The sequence below is a fragment of the Heterodontus francisci genome, chromosome 4, assembly GCF_036365525.1.
Source record: "Heterodontus francisci isolate sHetFra1 chromosome 4, sHetFra1.hap1, whole genome shotgun sequence".
Taxonomy (NCBI): Eukaryota; Metazoa; Chordata; class Chondrichthyes; order Heterodontiformes; family Heterodontidae; genus Heterodontus; species Heterodontus francisci.
In genome coordinates this window covers 133,532,265-133,550,946 of record NC_090374.1, presented here as the reverse complement: position 1 = coordinate 133,550,946, position 18,682 = coordinate 133,532,265, and the positions used below count along the sequence as shown (strand labels likewise).

The window sequence follows — 18,682 nt, the reverse complement described above, 5'->3', positions numbered from 1 at the left end:
GAATTTGAACTTCCAACAAAGGATTTTGCAGAGGCTGTTCCATATAAGGAACTAGTCACATGACTAATCTGCTGGGCAACCTGGGAGTTTTTTTGAATTTGAACTCCCAACAAAGGAATTGAAAGACAGAAAGCCATGCGCCCATGGAGTGAAAAAGGCTGTGCTCCTGGAACTAAAGCAGAACCCTCTCTGCCTGCCTCCATCTTTTTCTCAAAACTGAAAACAAGTGAAATGCAAAGAGAAATATTTCCTACATGAACAAGGTTTTAAGATGATTACTGGGCCCCAATGAAACGCAAGACCATATCTTTAATCAACGGCTACAGCGAGCTCGAGAAACAGTAGCGAGATATTTCCTCAAACTGTTCTACCTATCCTTTCTTCTCTTTTCTGTCCCTATCTGCATGGTTATATTGCATGTGCATGCTAGCATGGGCGCGTTGTATATCCATAGGCATGAACTGTATTAGAGTTTAAGGTTTAATAAATTTTATCTTTAAACCAAAGAAAGCCTTTTTGTGTTTATTTCTTTGCCTTATAATTGTGATTCCTTGTTCACAACTTTCCAAAGGGGGAGCTCAAAACCGTGTGTTTAAAATTAAACCCTGTTACAGTAAGACCAGGTAAAGACAGCACAAGACCCCTAGATGCCTTTCACACCTGGTCATAACACTAGAGTTCCAGGAACAGTGATACAGCTGTTTGTTTCTCATGTTAGGCACGTGCCAGCTTGATGTTGCCAAATCCAGTGAAGGAGTGAGTATGGCCAGAACAAAGTCCATGCATATAGCTGAGTGGTGGGAAGATGTTCTGTGAACTTGGAACAAAATTCTTTGTGTCTCCAAGTGGAACCATCTTGCCCTTTGCAGACGACCGATTTCATCCTATTTGTATAAGGAAAATGAGGAAGACCATATCTAATGAGTTTAATTAACTAACTTGTGTTGGAATGTAGTGTCAATTTTTTGGATAAAATCAATCAATTTTTATTGCTTTTCAAGGTCTTGAACATTTCAGCTGGTCAGTGGCATGATGGAGGTATTTGCAGCCCAGACCTCACTCACCAGATTATTGTGTGTTGGAAAATAGCATTGCTGGGGACACAGTGCAAGAATAAGTTCACTTGTACAGATCCAATTTATTGTGACTAAAACATTTTGTATCTAGTGTATATCATTTTAATGAACACGAAAGCCAGGGAATTTCATATCCTTAATTTATATTGAAAACCTAAATTGTACTGACATGGTAACTTAACATATGGAAATATTTTGATAAAACTATCTTGTAAAGTATTAATTACATTTTTTATTTAGAAGGTTTGTGAAGTCTATACATAATTCCATTTTTTTCAGGTGAAATATTTTCTGAAAACTTTGGGCCAGAGTTTCGTGAAGGAGAAGATTTCTTCTCTGTCTTTGCTATTTTCTTCCCTGCTGCTACTGGTATCCTTGCTGGGGCAAACATCTCTGGTGACCTCGCAGTAAGTGTTTGCTTATGTATAAGAAAAGGATTTATCTGTGAAATCTGTAGTGTTAGAGTAATTAGTCAGTAGAGTTGGAGCTGCGGTTAAAAGAGCACTTTGGATTACGTTACCAGAATTTTGTATTCTACGAAAAGTGAAATAGATATTTTTAGGAAATGACATTGAAACTGCACTGATGCTAGAATTTAATTTAATTTGAGTTCATGACATTCCTATCTCTTAACTGTTACTGTGCAGATAATCCTCCACTTCTAATAAACAGCATTTTACATTGAAGTAAAGCCAATGGACCTGTAGTAGCTGTTGTCCTTGAACATGTATTTACTACTTTGCCTGTATATTTTTCAATATCAGTCAGCATTTGTGATTGCTCTGCGAAGTTGTCTTGTTTCAACAGATCTCTGTTGTTCCTTTTGTTCTGAACTTTCTGCTTTCTTAAAACCTACCTTTTTGTCAACATTCTCAATATCTCCTCCTTTTTGACTTGGTATCAATTTTTAACCTGATTGCACTTGTATCCATGCCCACCTTTTCCACAATACCATTTTTGAATGTGTCAAATTAGTTTTCCACCCCTGATGCGGTACTGAAACAGCTCTCGTCAAAGTCACAAATGACATCCTTTATGACTGTGACTTTGGTGAACTATCCCTCCTTATCCTTCTCTGCCTGTCTGCCGCATTTGACAGAATTAACCATACTGTCCCTCTGCAGTGCCTCTACTCCATTGTCCAACTGGGTGGGACTGCCCTTACCTGGTATCATTCCTATCTATTCAGTAATAACCAGAGAATGTCCTGCAATGGGGCGTCTTCTCTTCCCACTCTCACCATTTGTCTCTGTTCACTGAAGGGTCAGTCCTTAGCTCCTTCCTATTTCTTATCTACATGCGGCTCCACAGCGACATTATTCAAAAACACAGCATCAGATTCCATGTGTACGCTGACAACGCCAGCTCTATCTCTCAACCACCGCTCTTAACCTTTTCACTGCCTCTGATTTGTCACACTACTTGTCTAACATCCAGAATTGGATGAGCCGAAGCTTCCTCTGGTTAAATTTTGGAAAGACCAAAGCTGTAGTCTTTGGTCCACATCACAAACTTCGTTTTGTTATCACCGACATTGCCCCTCACCCCGGCAACAGTATGAGACCGAAATAGACTCTTCGCAACTTAGCTGCTCTATTTGACTCTGAGCTGAGCTGCTGACCCTGTGTCCTCCTCCATCACCGAAACGGAGTACTTCCACCTCTGTAACATCACCAGTCTCTGTTGCTGTCTCAGCCTATCCATGTCTTTGTTAAGTCCAGATTCAACACTTCTGGCCTGCCTGCCTGCCACCCTTTTGTAAACTTCAGCTCATCCAAACTATAGTGCTTATATCATAACTCTCTCTAAGTTTTGCTCATCCATTACTCCTGTACTTGCTGACCTGCATTTGCTCCTGGTACGTCAACACCTCAATTTAAAAATTCTCAGCCTTGTGTTCAAATCCCTTCATGACATCACCCTCCCTGTCTCTGTAACCTTTTCCAGCCCTACAACTTCCTCTAATATCTCTGCACTTCTCCAATTCAGGTGTCCTGGACATTACCAGTTTTTTTTTTCCCCCCCCTTTGCTCCACCATTAACTCCGTACCTTCGGCTGCCTAAGCTCTAGAATTTCCTCTGTAAGCCCCACTGCCTCTCTACCTCTCTTTAAAACAACAGCTTATATTTATCTAGCGCCTTTAAGAATAATAAATGTCCAAGGTGCTTCATGGGAGCATTATAAAACTAAATATAACATTGAGCCAGAAAAGGAGCTTTAAGGTCAGATGGCCAAAATCTTGGTCAAAGAGGTACATTTTAAGGAGTGTTTCTTAAAGGAAGAAAGCAAGGTAGAGAGGTGGAGAATTGTAGGGAGGGTATCCAGAGCTTGGGGCCTAACAATTGAAGGTGTGGCCACCAATAGTGGAGCAATTGAAATTAGGGATGCACAAGAGGCCAGAATTAGGAGTGCAGATATATTGGAGGGTTGTGGGGCTGGAGGTGATTATAGAGAGAGGGAGGGGTGAGGCAATGGATGGATTTGAAAACGAAGATGAGAATTTTGAAACTGCGATGTTGCTGGACTGGGAGTCAATGTCGGTCAGTGAGCACAGGGGTGATAGGGGAACAGGACTTGGTGCGAGTTAAGGCATGAACATGGAGTTCTGGATGACCTCAAGTTTACAGAGAGTAGAATGTGGGAGACCAGTCATGTGTATTGGTATAATCCAGTCCAGAAGTGACGAAGGCATAAATGAGGGTTCAGCAGCTGAGACGGGGCAAAGTCAGGCATGATGAATGTAGGCCGACTTAGTGATGGTACAAGTAAGATCGGAAATTCATCTCCAAGTCAAATATGACCCCAAGGTTGTGAACAGACTGGCTTTTTCAGACTGTTGCCAGGTCGAGGAATCTAGTCGGTAGCTAGAGAATGGAGTTTAGAGTGGGGACCAAAAACAATGGTTTCAGTCCTCCTCCCAATATTTAATTTGAGGAAATTTCTGCTCATCCAGCATTGGATGTCGGATAAGCAGTCTAATAACTTAGCAACGGTGGAGGAGTCAAGAAAGCCCACCTCTTTGACCAAGCTTTTGTTCAACTGTCCCAATACTTCTGTGGCTCATCAAATTTTGTCTGAACATTCCTGTGCAGCACCTTGGAAAGTTTTACGATGGTATAAAAATAAGTTGTCTCTTTTGACACTTTTTAAAATATGAGTAATATATTTCCAATCTACTAGTATCTCACCAGTGTCCATTGACTAATGCATATTGATGCCTTGCAAGTATTTCCACGAGTCCCTTTTGCAGTACACTGGATAAATACATTCTGGGGATTTATTTATTTTAAGCCACTTTTTATTGTCTGGGACTTTCAAGTCCTGAATTTTGCCTTAACTTTCTCTCTTTCGGCAAGGCATATTCTATTGAGTCCTTTAGAGGAAGGCATCATTCAGAATATTTACTATGTTGTGCTCTTCATCTGTTTCAATCTATTTGCGTATTTTAATATGCTCATCTCTTTTCTGGCAATCCTTGCTTTTGTATTGCTGAAAAAATTTGTTACTGTCATAATTTGCCTTGCATTTATCCATTTTTCTAGGGGGCTCTGATTTGCCCTTTTAACTTGTCTTTGCATGATCGTATTTATTCCACTGAGCCCCTTTTCTGCTTACTCCCTGCAGGTTTTGTAGAGATCATTTTTCTCTTCACTTTTTCAATTTGCTAATTTATTTTGGATCGCCTTTGTTTAGTCAGAGCATGCTGATCTTGGGCCCATACTATTCATGCATGCCTGGTATTATTTATTTAATCTTGCTCCTTTTCTCTTCCATGGAAGTGTTGTCAAGCATCTTCCTTCAGCGCATTTGTTTTAATGCTTCCTTCCTGTCTTGATTTAGCAATTTTTATAAACCTTCCTTGTGGTCAAGAGTTTAATTGGGTCCAAAATCATGTTAATCTTGACCTAGCATTCTGGTCACTTTTTTTTCCCCCACAGGGATGTTGTAACTTCCGTTTCCTGAGTCATTATAGTTAGTTATATAGCACAGAAACGGGCCCTTTGGCCCATCGTGTTTGGGCCAGCCATCAAGCACCTATCTATTCTAATCCCATTTTCCAGCACATGGCCCGTAGCCTTGTACGCTATGGCGTTTCAAGTGCATATCTAAATACTAAAATGTTGTGAGGGTTCCTGCCTCTACCACCCTTCAAGCAGTGCGTTCCAGATTCCAACCACCTGCTGGGTGAAAAATGTTTTCCTCAAATCTCCTCTAAACTTCCTGCCCCTTACCTTAAATCTATTATTGGCACTTCCTCTAAGGGAAAAAGTTTCTTCCTATCTACCCTATCAATGCCCCTCATAATTTTGTATACCTCAATCAGGTCCCCCCTCAGCCTTCTCTGCTCTTAGGAAAACAGCCCTAGCTTAACAAGTTTCTCTTCATAGCTGAAATGCACCAGCTGAGATCCTGGTGAATATCCTCTGCACCCTCTCCAGTGCAATCACATCCTTCCTATAGTGTGGCAACCAGAACTGTACACAGTGCTCCAACTGTGGCCTAACCAGCGTTTTATACAGCTCCATCATAACCTCCCTTCTCTTATATTCTATGCCTTGGCTAATAAAGGCCTTCTTAACTACTACCTGTGCTGCTGCCTTCAGTGATCTATGGACAAGTACACCAAGGTCCCTCTGATCCTCTGTACTTCCTAGGGTCCTACCATCCATTGTATATTCCCTTGCCTTGTTAGTCCTCCCAAAATGCATCACCTCACACTTCTCAGAATTAAATTCCATTTGCCACTACTCTTCCCATCTTAGCAGCCCATCTATATTATCCTGTAATCTCAGGTTTTCCTCCTCACTATTTACGGCACCATCAGTTTTCATGTCAGCTGCGAACGTATTGATCATACCTCCTATATTCATGTCTAAATCATTAATGTACACTACAAATAGCAAGGGTCCCAGCACTGATCCCTGCGGTACACCACTGGTCACAGACTTCCAATTGCAAAAACAACCCTTGTCCATCACGCTCTGCCTTCTGCCACTAAGCTAATTTTGAATCCAATTTGCCAAATTGCCCTGGATCCCATGGGCTCTTACCTTCTTGACCAATCTCCCATGCGGAACCTTATCAGAAGCCTTACTGAAGTCCATGTAGCCTACATCAACTGCTTTACGCTCACCTGCACATCTAGTCACCTCCTTGAAAAATTCAGTCAAGTTAGTTAGACATGATCTCCCTCTGACAAAGCCATGCTGATTATCCCTGATTTAATCCCTGCCTCTCCAAGTGGAGTTTAATCCTGTCCCTCAGAATTTTTTCCAATAGTTTCCCTACCACTGATAGACTCACTGGCCTGTAATTACCTGGTTTATCCCTGCTGCCCTTCTTGTATAATGGTACCACATTCGCTGTCCTCCAATCCTCTGGCACCTGTCCTGTGGCCAGAGAGGATTTGAAAAGCCCCTGCAATCTCCTCCCTTGCCTCACATAGCAGCCTGGGATGCATCTCATCTGGGCATGGGGATTTATCCACTTATAAGCCCACTAAAACCGCTAATACTTCCCACCCCACCCCTTTCAATGCTAATTTGTTCAAATATATCACAATCCCACTCCCTGATCTCTACACCAACATCTTCCTTCTCCATAGCAAACACATCATTTAAAACCTCACCTACGTCCTCTGGCTCCACACACATATTGCCATTTTGTTCCCTGATGGGCCCTACTCTTTCCCTGGTTATTCTCTTGCCCTTAATATACTTATAAAATGCCTTAGGATTTTCCTTTATCTTGCCTGCTAGTAATTTTTCCTGCCTCCTCTTTGCTCTCCAAATTACTTTTTTAAGTACCTCCTACACTATCGATGCTCCTCTAGGGCCTCTGCTGTTTTCAGCCCTCTGAATCTGCCATAAGCCTTCTTTTCTTTCCTTATCCAATGTTGGCCCTGAACACTCTCTCTTTGTTTTTGAATGACTCCCACTGGTCTGATGTCAACTTTCCTACAAGTAGCTGCTCCCAGTCCACTTTGGCCAGATCCTGTTTTATCATATTGAAATCTGTCTTCCCCCAATTCATTACCTTTTATTTCCGGTCCATCTTTGTCCAGGACAATACCAGGAATGCCAGGACAAGATGAGCACTGCCTCTTGTGATTTCCATTGGACACTAAGCTATGAAGCTGCTGTTCATTATGGTTATTAATTTTTATTCTGGACACTTGGGTTTTCTCAATTTATATGTGGGGCTGATTTCAAATGCTCATTAAAATAACTTTTCCTGTTCTCTCTCACCTATCCCTTGGTAGAGCAAATGTTGCATAAATGTTTGTACAGTAGTTTCCGTATTGGGAAGAAAAAAAGGAAAATTAAATTAGGGGAGAAATAAAAATTCTTCTTTTATATATAGGATCCACAATTAGCCATACCTAAAGGCACGCTCTTGGCTATTTTAATCACCACAATAGTCTATGCAGGAGCAGCTGTTTCTGCAGGTAAGGGTTCGTCCTCTGTTCAAAATGTTTCAAATTAAAGGTGGTGTAACAATTAGAATGAATATTTTCATATTAGTTTCACAATTGGTTTCTTTTCATTTTTATATTCTTGTTTTATTCTAAACCCCATTCTGAAGTGGATTGAGGAACAGCTATTATCGCAATACAGTGACCATGAATAGTGAGAAAAATAATGGAGTGCTTCTATAAAGTTATGATTATGACCTCTTATCTAACTTTAAGTCATAATTGTTTGCGGTGGTTGGTTCATATTTTCTCTTTTCAAACTGAAGTTGCATCAAAAGCTTTTATTTGATTTATTAACAAGACAGTGTGTTTTGTATTAATCAATGAGTAGATTGTGAGATTTGAATGTAAAGTTGGTTTAAACATGATTATTTTCTGTGACACAAGTTCTTGTTTCCAAAACATGAACTGGGCTTTTTGTTCCTGCAGATTATTTTATTTTATATTTCAGATTTTTTTATTTTATTATGCTGGTGAGCATTCTTTGTCTTAAAGTGCTTGCCTTTTATATATTTTTTATATATGTATGTATGTGTATATATACATACAATAGACAAGACAATTAATCTGTAAGTAAGAGTTGTGAATGAACATTCTGAAGTAAAAGATGGACAAAATATTTATCTCTGTGACCTATCCCAGGACCTTATTTAGACTCTCTAATCTCATTAGGGAATTAGTGCATCCATCACTGGAAAAATCTCATGTTCTGTTGGAGTTGAGAATTAACTCCTTCAACTCTCCACATATTTGCATAGTATTGTGCAAATACTATACTGCCAGTGCGTCTGGTTTATCAAAACAATGAAATTGACCACTAGAATAATGTGCAGAAGATTTAATGGCGGTAAAACATATATAAAGCTAAATTGACAACAGCCAAAATTTGTAGCCCGTGAAACACAAAATATGCCTCCTGGTAAATGAGAATTCCTGTATACTAAATATGGGCGGCGCAGTGGTTAGCGCCGCAGCCTCACAGCTCCAGCAACCCGGGTTCAATTCTGGGTACTGCCTGTGTGGAGTTTGCAAGTTCTCCCTGTGTCTGCGTGGGTTTTCGCCGGGTGCTCCGGTTTCCTCCCACCACCAAAAGACTTGCAGTTGATGGGTAAATTGGCTGTTATAGATTGCCCCTAGTATAGGTAAGTGGTAGGGGAATATAGGGACAGGTGGGGATGTTGTAGGAATATGGGATTAGTGTAGGATTAGTATAAATGGGTGGTTGATGGGCACAGACTCGGGCCTGTTTCACTGCTGTATCTCTAATAATAAAAAAAAATAAATAAATCTCATAGTGTAAAATAACCAACAAAACTAATGGTGTTCTCCATTAACCTGGGACACTCCAATCTCATTCTGCTGTTTAGTAGCTGCCTTCATGGGGGAGGATTAACCCGCTGCTGTTGAGATCTGAAGCATCTTTGATACACATAGGTCTTTATTATACATAATTAAAAAGCTGTGGGGTTTGGAATGTTAATATTCTTGCAGGTCTATTTTGAGAGTACTGAAACATTGATTTATGATGGAGGCTGCCTCCGCTAGAAAGACTCAAAATGAAACTCTTGCTGGATGGGTTCAGTGAAACAGCCAATCTTCAATAGTAATATATTGAGGAATCTTAATATCTACATGGGAAATTTCTTGTGCAATTAAAATGAAACTATTTGATTTTTAACTTGGTCTTCTGAACTTGTAAGATGTTAGCCATGCTTTGCTTTGATGTATTTCTGATAATTAATCGAGGATTGAGTAGCAAAATCTTTTAATATTTTTAAAAAATTATCTTAATCCTATCACAGCTAAAGAAAAGTGGAACACCTATTTTATGATGCAACTAAAGTTTCAGTAGCTAAAAGGGTTTAATGAGTAGATTAGCTTAAACATTGCTAGAATGGATGTCTTTTTAAACCTTAACGTTCAACTGATGTAATTTGATATTCATAATTTTGCATTTATTTTTTGTAAACATGTGCATTTTTATTTTTAAATGAATTGTTAACTAAATGGAGTACCAACAATTTCATCAATTATTTCTATTGAGCCTATTTTAGAGGTAAGCTTACAATGATCACTGCATTTATTTAAATTGTGTTTCAATAGTGCAAACCTAAAACTTTTCCACAGACAGGAGTGAAGAAATGATCAATCGTAGCTCCTGTTTACTCTGAATATTTAGTACTGTAATTTTGTAGCTCTCGCAGAATATAATGGGATGGGAAGCAGGGTAAAGGTGTTTGCTGTAAGAATGAGGTAATTTTCGCACAAGTGCTAGCTGGCACATGCTTCATTTTCTGGTTTTTATTCCCTGTCAGGTTCTTGTATTGTACGTGATGCTACTGGGAATCTTACTGATGCTATCGTCCCTGGAACAGTGACTAACTGCACTAATGCAGCCTGTAAATTGGGTTTCAATTTCTCCTCTTGTGCCACAAATACATGTCCGTATGGTCTAATGAATAACTTCCAGGTGAGAGAAAAAAAATTGAGCCGAATCTTTTGAATCCTTTATAAATGTGAACTACCTCGGTTAATTTGTCAGGAAAGTATGATTTTTAACAACATATGTTGGTGAGCCCTTTTTGCCATTTTCACTTGAGAGCTGATGATGAATCATCATCCATCGGGGGTTGATGTTCCTGGATTGCATCCAATTCCAGAGAACCGTCAGAATCATTTTGGGAGTGTTTTAATGCTTGACTGACTTGAAATGGGAAAAAATAACTAGCTGTAAAATTGAGTCAACTAAAGTAGAAATCTGTCTGCCAATCAGTAGGCACAATATTCCAACCTGCATTATTTTAGATGCAATTCCAAACAGCATTACGTCAGGAAGTCTGAGCACGAGATTTTGTCAAATCCTTCTACATGAAGCAGAATTATAATATGGCTACAAGAGGCTTGCGTTTTCCAATCAGAAATTGACAAGTCAGTTTTATTTTTCTCTCTTTGTCACTTCTATAGTTTTTGGTGTGCAGACTGGAGTTTGCAACTTTTGAATAGAGTAATCTTTTGAAAAGTTCTCAAACTGGCATCCTCGGATCTCTGGAGTCTGTAGAGGCTCTATAGGGGTCTGCAAAATAGCAAGGAAAGAGGTAAGGGACAACATAAAACTAAATGAGAAAACATACAAAAATGCAAAAGAAAAGTACAGATCCTGATGAATGAGAAAGAGGTAAAGAACAGCAAAGGGTGACAAAACAATAAGCTACAAGGGAGATGAAAATCAACACAGAATTACATCAGGAAAAAGTGGGTTCAGGAACAATGTGGACCCCTTAAAATCTGAACAATGATATTAGTTAAAATTATTGACTGTACCTCACATGCGAGGATGATTCTCTTGTGTGATTCCAAAGATGGCTGATGAGGCCAACTCGGGATTTGCAGACTTTGACACATAGGGCATTTGTTGTCATGTGGGATGTCTGTCGTGTATTATTAGTTCGGGTCATGGCTTATACTTTTCTCTGCTCTCTCTGTTCCTCTTTTTGTCATCGTTGGGATCCTTCCCACAGACTCTGCCTCCATCTGGTTTAGTCTCCCAGGAGTTGATCTCAATGTTGCATTTCTTCTTGTTGGCTTTCAGCACATCCTTCAAGCATTTCTTCTTGTCCTCCTCTGGTACTGAGCTAGGCGAAGAAATTAAATAAAATCAGGAAACGGGGGATATGCTGAATAATTACTTTGTATCAGTATTTACAGGGGAGGAAGAGGTCAGCCAGACATACCGAGGGAAACTATTATTGAATCAGGGTCAGAGTCTCGGCAAAATCAACATAAGCAAAATAACAGTAGTGAAGAAAATAATGGCATTGAAGAGTGACAAATCCCCAGTGCCAGATGGTTTCCATCCCAGGATTTTAAAGGAAGTCGATGAGAACATTGCAGATGCCGCAACTATAATCTTCTGAAGTTCTCAATTTGGGAAGCATTCCTTTAAATTGCAAAATTACACATCACTTCACGATTTAAGAAAGGTGAGGGCAGGAAACCAGGGAACTATAGACCAGTTAACCTAACATCTGTTGTCAGGAAATTTAGTCTATAATTACAGATAGGATGACTGAACACCATGAAAATTTTCAGCTGATTAGAGAGGTGACTAAAGTGTTAAACGGGAATATCTATAAATGTTGTTTATTTGGACTTCCGGAAGGCATTTGATAAAGTCGTTCGTAAGGAACAATTAAAGTTGAAACTCATGGAATTGAAGGCATATTATTGACCTGTTTAGAAAATTGGCTAAGCAGAAGGAGATAGTGAGTAGGGTAAATGGGCAGGTACTCTAATTGGCACAATGTGTTCCATTTGTGTTTGGGCCTCAACTATTCCCTGTCCTTATTAACAACTTGGATGATGGGATAGAACGCCACATATCCAAATTTTCTGATAACACAAAGATAGGTGATTGTAAACAGTGTAGGTGAAAGCATAAAATTAGAGAGATGTTAGGTTGTGAATCTGCAAAACTGTAGCAAATGGAATTCAACATAGTCAAATATGAGGTCATTCACTTTCTAAATGGCGAAAAACAAGTAACAGTGGCGGTCCAGAGAGACTTGTGTGTCCAGGTATATTGTTAAAGTATCATGAGCAGGTACAGAAAATAATCAAAAAGGTGAATTAAACGCTGGTCTTTATATCTAGAAGATGAGAATACAAGGGGGTAGCAGTTGTGTTTCGGTTATACAAAGCCCTGGTTCGACCACACCTGGAGTACTGTGAGCAGTTCTGAGCACAACATCTTAGGAAGGTGATATTGGTCTTGGAGTGAGTGCAGTGTAGGCTTACCAGAATGGTACCTGGACTCTGAGGGTTAAATTACAAGGAGAGTTACACAAATTTGGGCTGTATTCCCTGGAATTTAGAAGGCCAAGGGTGTTTTGAATAAAGTTTAAGATATTAAAGGGAACAGAGTCGATTAGGAGAAACTATTTTTGCTGGTTGGGGACTATAGGATAAGAAGGCATAGACTAAACATTAGTGGCAAAACCTTTCGAGTGAAATTAGGAAGCACTTCAGCTCACAAAGGGTGGTAGAAGTTTTGAACACTCTTCTGCAAATGGCAATTGATAGATTTTTGTTATGGTGCAAAGGCTGGTATATGGAGTCAGGTCGAAGATCAGCCATGATCTCATTGAATGGTGTAACAGGCTTGAGGGGCTAAATAGCCTACTCCTGTTCCCTTATTCCTATAATGTGAACATGGTTACTGAGCAGGGCCAAGCTTATGGTAGGTGATGTGGGCGACCACCCATCGCGGCTTTTTCAGGGCTTGCATCTCATCTTGTCACCATGTAGCTACTTGGGACTACCTGCTGTTGCTAAAGATGCTAAGCAGAGATCAGAGCGGGACATAAAGAGCTACAAACAGTGCAAGAGGAGAGAGAGAGCGGTGAGGCACAGGATACTAGTCGGTGATTATCTGGTGGGTATTTACTTCCTTTTCTGCTAATTTTTATTTTTTTCTTCAACATTTAAGTCTATCTACTAAGTAGAAGCTAAAATACCAGTAGTTGTTTGTTACTCGTTCATTCTATTTGTAGCCATTTTGTTGTGCTTGCGTAACTTCCAATTTTAGCGCAGTAAATAAATAATTTGAGGCATGGCAGGGCTGCTCACACTCGTCAAATGCACATCCTGTGCCATGTGGGGATGCTAGGACCCTACCCATGTTCTGGACAACTTCTTTTGGGCCTCCTTATCTCGAGAGACAATGGATACGCGCCTGGAGGTGGTCAGTGGTTTGTGAAGCAGCGCCTGGAGTGGCTATAAAGGCCAATTCTGGAGTGACAGGCTCTTCCACAGGTGCTGCAGAGAAATTTGTTTGTTGGGGCTGTTGCACAGTTGGCTCTCCCCTTGCGCCTCTGTCTTTTTTCCTGCCAACTACTAAGTCTCTTCGACTCGCCACAATTTAGCCCTGTCTTTATGGCTGCCCGCCAGCTCTGGACAACTGCATGTGCAGAAAGTGCCACCAAATGCAAAAACTCGAGCAGCTGGTGTCACTGAGGTGCATTCATGCAGATGAGAGATACATGGATAGCACGTTTCAGGATGTGGTCACCCCGCAGCTTGAGAGCGCAGGCAGAGAGGGACTGGGTGGCTTGCAGACAGACAAGAAGGACCAGGCAAGTAGTGCAGGAGTCCCCGAAAGGCATCCCACTTTCTAACCGGTATTCAGTTCTGCGTACCGATGAGAATGAGTGATCCCCTGGAGAGTGCAGTGAGAGCCATGACCAGAGCGCCATGGGTGGCTCAGCTGTGCAGGGAGGGAGGAAGCGAAGACAGGGGAGCAATAGTGGTAGGGGATTCTATAGTTCGGGGAACAGACAGGCGTTTCTGTGGTCGCAGACATGATTCCAGGATGGTATGTTGCCTCTCTGGTGCGAGGGTCATGGATATCACTGACTACAGACCATTCTGGAGGGCGAGGGTGCAAAGCCAAAGATCGTGGTCCACATTGGTACTAATTATATAGGTAGAAATAGGGATGAGGTCCTGCAGGCTAAATTTAAGGAGTCAGAAAAGAGATTCGCAAGCAGGACCTCAAAGGTAGTAATCTCCAGATTACTCCCAACGTCACGGGCTAGTGAGTATAGAAATGAGAGAATACACCAGATGAATACGTGGCTGGAGAGATGGTGCAGGAGGGAGGGCTTCAGATTTATGGGGCACTGGGACTGGTTCTGGGGAAGGTGGGACTATGCAAGCCGGACACTCTACACCTGAACAGGACCGGGACAAATATCCTTGCAGGGAGGTTTGCTGGTGGTGTTGGGGATGGTTTCAACTAGATTGGCAGGAGGATTGGACCTGAGGGCAGTTTCAGATGGGACAAATTCAGAGCAGGGAACGGGAGGCAGAAAATTAGTGAGTGATTCAAAGACCGAAGAAACAAAGGTTAAAAAGTGTACAGCACCGGAATTTGGCATTGTTAAAGGGTATTTATTTAAATACAAGGAGTATAGTAAATAAAGCTGATGAGGGCACAAGTAGACACATGGCAGCATGATATCATTGCTATAACGGAAACTTGGCTTAGAGGGGCAAAATGGCAGCTCAACATCTCTGGATATAGTGTTTTGTGGCAGGATCGAGGGGGATTAAAAAAAGGAGGGGGTGTAGCATTATCAGTTGAAGAATCAATTCCAGCTGTCAGAAGGGATGATATGCTAAATGAATTATCAAATGAGGCCATATGGGTTGAGCTCAGAAGTTTTTTTAAAAAGGGGCTGCCACACTACTGGGAGTGTACTGTAGAACCCCAAATAGTGAAAGGGAGATAAAAGAACAAATATGTAGGCAAATTTCTGAGTGCAAAAATAATTGGGCAATAATAGTTGGGGATTTCAACTACCCTAATAACATCTGAGATACAAGCAGTTTGAAGAACACAGAGGACACAAAATTCTTGAACTGCATTCAAGAGAACTTTTTTAGCCAGCAGGTAACAAGCCCAACGAAAGGGGGTGCAATTCTAGATTTAGTCTTAGGAAATGAAGCTGGCAAGTGGATGAAGTAGCAGTGGGCGACCATTTTGGAGCTAGTGACCATAATACAGTTATTTAGTAGTATTATGGAAAAGGACAAAGATAGAACAGGAGTAAATGTTCTAAATTGGGGGAAGGCAAATTTTACAAAGCTGAGAGGTGATTTTTAAAAAATTTATTTCATGGGATGTGGGTGTTGCTGGCCAGGCCAGCATTTATTGCCCATCACTAATTGCCCATGAAAAGGTGGGTGTGAGCTGCTGCCTTGAACCGCTGCAGTCTATGTGGGATAGGTAGACCCACAGTGCTGTTAGGAAGGGAGTTCCAGGATTTTGACCCAGCGACAGTGAAGGAACGCTAAAATAAAAGCAAAATACTGCAGATGCTGGAAATCTGAAACGCAAACAAGAAAAGCTGGAAATATTCAGCAGTTCTGGCAGCATCTGTGGAGAGAGAAGCGGAGTTAACGTTTCAGGTCAGCGACCCTTCATCACAACTTCTTCACTTCTGATGAAGGGTCGCTGACCTGAAACGTTAACTCTGCTTCTCTTTCCACAGATGCTGCCAGACCTGCTGAGTGATTCCAGCATTTCTTGTTTTTGTCCCAGCCTATCTAGTCTGTCTTCATAACTGAAATGGTCCAGCCCAGGCAACATCCTGGTGAATCTCCTCTGCACCCTCTCCATTGCAATCACTGCCTATAGTGTGGCGACCAGAACTGTACACAGTACTCCAACTGTGGCCTAATCAGCGTTTTATACAGCTCCATCATAACCTCCCTGCTCTTCTATTCTATGCCTTGGCTAGTAAAGAAAGGCAAGTATCCCATATGCCTTCCTAACAGCCTTATCTACCTGTGCTGCTGCCTTCAGTGATCTATGGACAAGCACCCCAAGGTCCCTCCTGACCCTCTGTACTCCCTAGGGTCCTACCATCCATTTTATATTCCATTGTCTTGTTAGACCTCCCAAAGTGCATCACCTCACACTTTTCAGGATTAATCTCCATTTGCCACTGCTCTGCCCATCTTAGTAGCCCATCTATATCGTCCTGTAATCTAAGGCTTTCCTCCTCACTATTTACGACACCACCAATTTTCATATCATCTGCGAACTTACTGATCATACCTCCTATATTCACGTCTGAATCATTAATGTGCATTACAATCAGCAAGGGTCCCAGCACCGATCCCTGCGGTACCCCACTGGTCACAGGCTTCCACGCGCAAAAACAACCCTCGACCATCATCCTCTGCCTCCTGCCACTAAGCCAATTTTGAATCCAATTTGCCAAATTACCCTGGATCCCATGGGCCTTTACTTTCTTAATCTCCCATGCGGGACCTTTTCAAAAGCCTTACTGAAGTCCATGTAGACTACATCAACTGTTTTGCCCTCATCTACACATCTAGTCACCTCCTAAAAATTCAATCAAGTTAGTTAGACACGATCTCCCCCTGACAAAGCCATACTGACTATCCCTGATTAATCCCTGCCTCTCCAAGTGGAGATTAATCCTGTCCCTCAGAATTTTTTTCCAATAGTTTCCCTACCACTGATGTTAGACTCACTGGCCTGTAATTACCTGGTTTATCCCTGCTGCCCTTCTTGTATAATGGTACCACATTTGCTGTCCTCCAGTCCTCTGGTACCGCTCCTGTGGCCAGAGAGGATTTGAAAATTTGTGTCAGAGCCCCTGCTATCTCCTCCCTTGCCTCACATAACAGCCTGGGATACATCTCATCTGGGCCTGGGGATTTATCCACTTTTAAGCCCGCTAAAACAGCTAATACTCCCTCCTTTTCAATGCTAATTTGATCACGTATATCACGATCCCCCTCCCTGATTACTACACCTACTTCGTCCTTCTCCATAGCGAACACAGATGAAAAGTAATCATTCAAAACCTCACCTATGTCCTCCGGCTCCACACACACATTGCCACTTTAGTCCCTACTGGGCCCTACTCTTTGCCTGTTTATCCTCTTGCCCTTAATATACTTATAAAATGCCTTAGGATTTTCCTTTATCTTGTCTGCCAGTGATTTTTCATGCCCCTTCTTCGCTCTCCTGATTACTTTTTAAAGTATTTCCCGACACTTTCTATGCTCCTCTCTGACCTCTGCTGTTTTCAGCACTCTGAATCTGCCATGTGCCGCCTTTTTTTTTCCTTATCCAATCCTCTATATCCCTTGACATCCAGGGTTCCCTTGACCTGTTGGTCCTACTCTTTACCTTTTACAGGAACAAAGTGAATGACACCCCATCCACAAACAATCAAGTGGGTTGCTTTGTCTTGGATGGTGTCGAGCTTCTTGAGTGTTGTTGGAGCTGCATCCATCCAGGCAAGTGAAGGGTATTCCATCAGACTCCTGACTTGTGCTTTGTAAATGGCGGCCATGCTTTGGGGAGTCAAGAGATGGGTTACTCACCACAGGATTCCTAGCCTCTGATCTGGTGAAAGTTGACCTGATACAGCCACTTGAAGGAAAATCAGTGGCAAACCACTGATTTGCCATTCAAAAGTGCAATTCTACAGGCACAGTGCAGACATGCCCCACAAAGAAAACAGCTGGTACTGTCAAATCTTGGAGCCCCTGGTTATATAGAAGCATACCGGGTAAGGTAAAGCAGAAAAAGAAAGCTTATGACAGTCTGAAAAATACTTAATACTTTAGAAAGCCTAGAGTATAGAAAGTGCAGGGGTGAAATAAAGAAAATTAAGAAAGCAAAGGGAGGACATGAAAAAAATATTGGCAGGTAAAATCAAGTAAAACCCAAAGATGTGTTTTCAGTACATTTAAGAGCAAGATGATAACTAAGGAAAGGGTAGGGTCTATCAGAGATGTACAAGGGAACTTGTGCGTGGATGCAGAAGATGTGGATAGGGTTCTTAACGAGTTCTTTTGTCTGCCTTCACAAAGGAGAGGGATGATGCAGGCATTGTAGTTTAGGAGGAGGAGTGTGAAATATTAGATAATAATGAGCATAATGAGAGAGGACGTATGAGAGGATCTGACAACCTTGAGAGTGGATAATTCACTAGGGCCAGATGGATTGTATCCCAGGTTGTTAAAGGAAGCCAGGGAGGAAATAGTGGATGCTCTTCGGATCATTTTCAAATCCTCACTAGATACAGGCAAGGTACCAGAGGACTGGAGATCTGCGAACATTGTATTATTGTTTAAAAAGGGTGTGATGGATAGGCCAAATAATTATAGGCCAGTCAGTTTGACTTCAGTGGTGGGCAAGTTATTAGAATCAATTCTGAGAGGTTGGATAAACTGTCACTTAGAAAGGCACGAATTAATCAGGGATAGTCAGCATTGATTTGTTAAGGGAAAGTCATGTCTTATTAACGCAATCGAATTTTTTGAGGAAGTAATACGGAGGATTGATGAGAGTAGTGCATTGGATGTGGTCTACATGGATTTTAGTAAGGCATTTGACAAGGTCCCAGATGGCAGACTGGTCAGAAAAGTAAAAGCCCATGGGTTACAGGGGAATGTGGCGAGTTGGATCCAAAATTGGCTCATGGACAGGAAACAAAGGGTAATAGTCGATGGATGTTTTTGCAAATGGAAAGCGGTTTCCAGTGGCATTCCACAGGTCTCAGTGTTGGGTCCCTTGCTGTTGCT

At 41.5% G+C, this 18,682-nt stretch overlaps 1 protein-coding gene across 2 annotated transcripts in view; it reads left to right on the top strand.

The window, feature by feature from the left end:
• The window catches only part of slc12a2 (solute carrier family 12 member 2), a 245,127-nt gene that overhangs the window by 113,576 nt on the left and 112,869 nt on the right, over positions 1-18,682 (top strand). For both annotated transcript variants that reach the window (XM_068030181.1, XM_068030180.1), the window contains exons 8-10: positions 1,356-1,483; positions 7,441-7,525; positions 9,868-10,022. In XM_068030181.1, the coding sequence (XP_067886282.1) occupies positions 1,356-1,483; positions 7,441-7,525; positions 9,868-10,022 (368 nt within the window). The remainder of the gene's footprint in view (positions 1-1,355; positions 1,484-7,440; positions 7,526-9,867; positions 10,023-18,682) is intronic.